The sequence below is a fragment of the Coffea eugenioides genome, chromosome 2 (assembly GCF_003713205.1).
Source record: "Coffea eugenioides isolate CCC68of chromosome 2, Ceug_1.0, whole genome shotgun sequence".
In the NCBI taxonomy this organism is placed as follows: domain Eukaryota; kingdom Viridiplantae; phylum Streptophyta; class Magnoliopsida; order Gentianales; family Rubiaceae; genus Coffea; species Coffea eugenioides.
This window is the reverse complement of record NC_040036.1, coordinates 28128089-28134442: the sequence shown is the minus strand read 5'-3', so window position 1 is coordinate 28134442 and position 6354 is coordinate 28128089. Positions and strand designations below refer to the sequence as shown.

Below are 6354 nucleotides of genomic sequence, written 5' to 3'. Positions count from 1 at the left end.
CTCGCTAAGGATCAAATTGGTTGCGGATTTACTCAAATTTTTTGGTTTTAAACATAACCTCGTGGGAAAAAAAATGTTCAAGGTATTTCAAAAGCTCATCGATTTGGCTAAAAGGGCCCTGGCGGAGGTAAATTTAGTTTCCCTTCCTTTTTTTTTTTTCTGTGTGTTTCTTTATCTAATTTAAGCATGCTTTTTTTTTCGTTTTTTTTTGTTGTTGATGAGTTTCTAAAGTTCAAACTTGATATCTCTTGTAGAAGTAACCTGGATATCAGTTCTCGGAGATTGAGCGGGTGACCGTGTGGTGGATGCCATTTTGCTGGTTATGTATGTACAATATAACTTTTCGAGCTCAAGGTGCTGATGCTCCTGATGGCAAAAGTTTTCTAAGTCAGGATTTATGCTAGAATAGGTGAGGTGGAAGTTTTTCTTTGCCGTCCAAAAGTTGTTAAAACCTACTTGACATCAAGCTTGATCTGTCCTGGAATATTTTTTGGAACTAATATCTTGTAACGAAGTAACATCTTGTACTTCGAGTGTAAGATGCAGATTCTAGAGAATTATGTGCTTTTTGCCATTGGGAAGTGATGTCGTCTATCTTAGTCAGAAATACTACTTTATTTGAAACCTTGTGTTTGATGATATTGACGGTTAAATATGGTCTATGGCTAAGATTGTTCTTGATTCTTCTACTTTGATCTTATTATTCTGGGTGCATTAAAGGTGTACTCAGAAAGAGAAAGCAATTATAAGGAAAGAAAACATAATTCGGCAGAAGATACCAAGATTGGTGATCTAGTTAGCCGCTTCAAAACTAGTTATACAGCTGATGTGTTGAACAAAATGGAAGATGGAAGAAATTTGTGAAAGTTTTGAATGATCATAGATTTCAAGATAGGCAAGCTATATATTACATCGTTTAGACAAGTCAATTCCGAGTACACATGTAATTCAGCTGGTACAAGAAAACAATTAGTTGCTCTGCCTAGAGATGCTGCAGTTGCAAGATATGCTACCTCCAGTTTCATTGCAACAAATCATTCTGCATGCCATTATTCCATCTGGGTACTTATTTTTGATACAAACTGATCCACCTGCAAAAGCACTTTTTCTGATAAGCCATGTTGCTGGACAAGCCGGGTGTGCCTCAGTCTGAGTCCAAGAACTGAGATGCAATCCAGATCATCCCAATCCTTGTTGAAATCTCGTAGGAATGATGTTCCAAAAAGGTTAGCTAGACTTTCATGTCTGCTTGGTTTTCGTCATTGTTCAAATTTCTTCTTTCAAATTGAACATACTTGTACCATTTGGCACAGACCAGGTAGACCACAAAATCAGCTGATGTCAATGCTGCTAAAAGGAAGTAAAATCTGTCCAGGTGACCCTTGTTGAGATTTCCAGGAATCCATCCTGGCATTTCATCACTAGTGGAAATTTTCATGACCATGGTCACTAGTAAACTGCTAACATAGTTTCCCAATGATATAGATGTCATACAAAGTGCACTGCCAAAGCTCTTCAAACCATCAGGTGCCTGCCCGTTAAAGAATTCCAGTTGTCCAACATACATGAAAACTTCTGATGCTCCAATCAGTACATATTGTGGGACTTGCCAGAAAATGCTTAAAGAACTTGAATTGTCACAATCTGAACAATTAGTAAGCCTATGTTTCAGCCTGAAATGCTCAACAATTCCAGCTGCAACCATTGCCATTATGGCTATGATGAGTCCAATTCCCATCCTCTGAAGCTCGGTTAGCCCTCCAGGGTTGTACTTCTTTCTTAGCCTGGCAACAAGGGGATCAAGAACTCGCCTGTATATGAATATGAATGCCGCTACACTCAGAATATCGAAGCTAGACATGCTTGCTGGTGGGATATGAAAGCCTGAAACTGTTGTCCTCATGGCAGCACCCTGTTCTACAAAGAGGGAGGCCATCTGAGTAAAGACAACAGAGTATAGAATTGTGCATAACCATATAGGAAGAAGCCTTAAGATGCATTTAACTTCTTCTACTTTAGTCACGGTGGTAAGGCGCCATGGATTGCAAATATCATCCTCTTCAAAATCCTTCGATGTTATTACAGCTGCTCTATCCAAAAATCTGTACATACATGAAGATCATCATTAGTTCTAGATAGCTAATTTAAAGCTTCATTGTGCGAACTTCGTACTGATTAAATAGTGAGAAGCTAATTGACTCAAGTAGTCCAGACAATATGAAAAAGGAGTAGTTTATAATGTGCAATGCACCTGAATCCTTCAGTATGGAGTAGCTTTCTATCTGCATTGTCTGCTTCTTTCTTCCCCTCTACTTCGTATAATTCATCTGAATCATCCGGAATTTTGACCTTCCATTTCTTAGCTGAAGCAACGACCACTTGACAAAATCTTGAAAGTGGATTACCCTGTGCCATGAAATGCCTATATCTAGGTGTGCCTACAAGAAACAATAGCAATCCAAGTAGAGCCGACCCAGCTGATGCCCAAAATCCTATAGCCCACTTTCCTTCATCCTCAAAATAGCCAAGAACAGTGTTGGAGAACAGAGATCCCAGATTTAAGGCCAAGTAGAAGTAACTAAAGAAAGCAACTTTTGAGTGGCTTTCTTTAGGATGATCTTCATCAAATTGGTCGGCTCCAAAAGTTGCAATATTTGGTTGATACCCCCCATATCCAAGGGCGACGAGGTATATTGACACGTAAAATAGTGCAACCTGGAGAGTTGAGTGGGATCCGCAGGGAGTTTGTTCATTCCCACAGCCACTGGGCTTTACTAAGAAAATATTTGATGATATTGATAATGACACTAAGCCCTGCAACAAAACAAACAGTTTTGGATTAATATCCAGCATATAACTTGATGAAATGCTTACTAAGACTTGGGCCCAAAACAAGCTTGTGATTTCGAATTGTATGGAAAAATGAAATAAAGTACCAAAAGTTTCAAATACTTTTACAATGATCGTAAAAAGCTGAATTGACTTAATCATATTTGCTGAGATTTATAATTTTTATACTTTTACAATGAAATAATTTGGTTGTTTGGAAGCAAAATTGAATGGCTTCTTGCAAGAAACAGATATTTGTTATATTGCTTCTTGGTTATGCCTTGTTGGCAAAGAGCAAGAAATGTAACGCTTACAACGACAAAGATGGCTTGAAAGACTGCACAGGACTTGTGTCGACCCCAGTAGGCGTCACTGAGGAAGGCTCCAAGAAGAGAGAAGACATAGACAGTTCCTGTCCATTTGCTCACATTATTTGCTGCATCAGCATTATTTTGGCCCATCACTCGAGTCAGAAACAGGACCAGGTTTACTCCAACGCCAAAGAATGCCAGTGTGGCTAGTCCTTGGTTCACTGCATCAACCATCAATTTAATTTGTCAATGATTTCAGACTCGTTATTTGTATAATGGGTCATCAATGAGGTGTGCTCACTAATTGAATGTACAGGGAAATCATGAAATTTAAGAGAATTCAAGCTAAGTGGGCATATTCCACCAATGGCAAAAGGTTAAATGGAAAAGAAGAAAAAAAAAACGATGATAAAAGATGCTGAAAGACAAGATTGCTTTACATAATTAAGCACAAATAATTCCTTTTGGTTCTCATGTGTAAAAGTGTGCGGATCCTAGGTGACTATCATTTATTTTACTTGGGCACTTTGAGAATAAAACCAGAAGTTTGGTATAATTACATTAGCCACTGAAATACCTACCGCTGCTTTTTGCAGCCACTGAAAAAATGGCACCGTTGCATCATTGCATGTGTTTCTTGAGCAAACATTTCACGAGCTTTTATTTGGATGGAATGTTTTCATAGAGATAAATACATTAAAAAATATATATATATTTTTTTTAAAACTGTAAAGCTAGACTAGACCAATTTCCTAAGGTCAAATCTCCATTCCAGGTCAATGTCCAAATTGGCTTTTGATCTCTCAAAGATATGTGAGGATAATGAAAGAAATACTGAATCTTCTCCTATTAATGAACTTTTAGGAACAAGGGAAGAATTCAGACGTACCGAGTAATAAATTACCAGCAAACCATTTTCCAGTGCCTTCACGAACAGCAGGGCGACCATGTCGATCCACACTCCCATCAAAAGTGCATTCCTTCCTCTGATCCATTGCATTATTCTTCTCCATCTGGTGCTGAAAATTGCAAATTCATTTCTGATTTAGTCAGATTGTTCTCAAATTGCCTGATAAATGTTTGATCTAAAATTGATTTTTTTTTTTTGGGTTCTGTTTAATGGATTGACATAATGTATTTTGTCTCAAAATATAGCCAAAAGCTCTGTGGTCAAGCAACCGAACCAGTTGCATGTCTTCAAGACATAGTTAAGTGATTTGCAGTATTCTAATAGCTAGATCCTATGGTAGATGAATCTAAGACTCTTTTTTAAGATATAAAATTTTAGCAATTTAAGACTCTTTTTTCCTTCACTTAGAGCCCATGCAAAATATATATAGTGATTTCATGAAATTCTATCAGGTGGTATTGATCATTAGAGTCAAAATCGACCATGCAAAACATGGGAGCCCACATCCATTAAAGACAAAGGGCAATCAAGAAGTTCCCACAAAGTTTGATCAATAAGACTTGAGGGTGCTTTTATTTGATGAAGATTTCTATAGGAGCCCAAAGACATATATATATATATATATATATATATATATATATATATGGTTTTTGAAAAGAGAAGTCCTCTATAATTTGAGCACCTCCGTCTTTTTCATGTTGAATGGTCAATCGCCTCGAGAACTTGAATCGATCATTTGAAGAAACATCAATATCCTTACCTCAATAGTCATGAACAAGCAAATTTAAATTTGAAAAGCTAAAAAAGAAGAAGAAGACGACTAAGGAGAGATGAATAGCTAGACATGCAATTGATGCAACTTAGAAGTGGACATCTCTTCAAATACTCATCCGTTTTAAAAGTTTATTTTGCCACCTTAAAGCATATATGCATGCAAAGACTGAATGACGCGAAATATTTACAATTTGTTTATTGAAAAATTTGCATTTAGTTGCTCAGCCGTCTTGCATGAACCGCACCATCCAAAGAAAATCCACAAGCCAAATTTGAAGAAATTCTTAAATTCGTCACCCTTCCTTCCTTCCTTCCTTCCTATGGTATACCCCCATAATAATACTTTTAAGTAATGACATTCAACTGTAACTAACATGGCGAGCGACCAACCAACTTATTGATCATAATAGATGATGATTAATAACTTCTTTAATTGCGATAGGGATAATCGAACTGAAATTCCTGCAAGATAATCATCGATCGTTATTATGTGTTGTTAGATGTTTCATAAGTAAGGGAACCGAGCACAGCATCCATCTTCCAAATTGAACTTTGTGATGCATGCTCAAATAACACTCAATTGCTTATCGAAGTAATTAGTAGTCGTATTATCGATAATGCACTCCTAATCAATATCCAAAGACCTCATTGCTGTATAATGGTACCATAAGCAGCCATGTTTACGCTGTGGAAGCAAGCCCACAAGACTTAAATGATCAAACCTAGCATCAAAAAGCAGGAAGAAGATGGTCGAGGTGTGGTATGGAACCTACCACTTCTATTAAAGATCAAACTAAATCAACATAAAATTTTAACATAACATAACATAGTATATCATTTGTTTAAGGTTATAAGCCGGAAGAGGATAATATAAGAAGTACACAGTGAAGGGTGGCAAGCTAGACAAGGGAACAATACATGAGAAACTTCAGCACTAACCACTTTGGCAATGTTTAAGCAAGACATTATTGCTTTTTTCTTCTAGTACAATATCAACAGGCAATGCAAAATTGTTGATAGTCTGCTTGGGACGATAAAAAATGTTGGAAGAATGATATTGTTGCAGGGAGGAAGGGGATGGTTATGAAGGCTATACAGGCATGAGAACGTGAAGTGCAAGTATATATAGACTTGAGTATCGAGGGGAACAGCTGAGAGGGAGGGTTTGAGATTTGAGATTACGTAAATAAAGCAAAGAAGTTGGGCATGGAAATGTGGAATGGAAATCCACTTGGGAAAAAAAAGCCAGGAATTGGTGACAGAGGAAGAAAAAGGAAGCGTGACATGGTTGGATACAGAGTGACTTTTGATAATCACATGATGTCTGCTGGACATGAAGAAGAAAAAAAATGAGTTGGATGTTTATATGGTAAGATTGCGGTTAAGCTGTATTGATGCTGACACATTTGAAAATGAACTTTAGAGATGATCTTGTCTCCTATTTTTAATTAAATGGTAAACAGCCACTTTTAACATCTAAATATAGAGAATTTTTTTTTTTTTTTGGGCATACACAAGTAGGGTGTAAAT

At 37.0% G+C, this 6354-nt stretch overlaps 1 protein-coding gene across 1 annotated transcript; it reads right to left on the bottom strand.

The window, feature by feature from the left end:
• Positions 1-882: 882 nt before the first annotated feature.
• LOC113763457 (protein NRT1/ PTR FAMILY 7.3-like) lies at positions 883-5790 on the bottom strand. Its single transcript, XM_027307279.1, has 5 exons — positions 5752-5790; positions 4030-4126; positions 3144-3361; positions 2252-2814; positions 883-2102 (listed from the first exon to the last, which is right to left on the bottom strand). The coding sequence occupies exons 1-5, from the start codon at positions 5788-5790 to the stop codon at positions 1232-1234; spliced, it is 1788 nt and encodes a 595-aa protein (XP_027163080.1). The 3' UTR covers positions 883-1231.
• Positions 5791-6354: the final 564 nt, after the last annotated feature.

What these genes read in the sequence shown, in the direction of transcription:
- LOC113763457 (XM_027307279.1), bottom strand. Translation starts at nt 5,790, where the DNA reads ATGTCTTGCTTAAACATTGCCAAAGTGGTTAGTGCTGAA. An exon ending in TTCAAGCCATCTTTGTCGTT is followed by an intron (nt 2,815 to 3,143) that starts GTAAGCGTTACA and finishes GTTTTGTTGCAG; the next exon opens with GGCTTAGTGTCATTATCAAT. An exon ending in CTCCATACTGAAGGATTCAG is followed by an intron (nt 2,103 to 2,251) that starts GTGCATTGCACA and finishes ATGTATGTACAG; the next exon opens with ATTTTTGGATAGAGCAGCTG.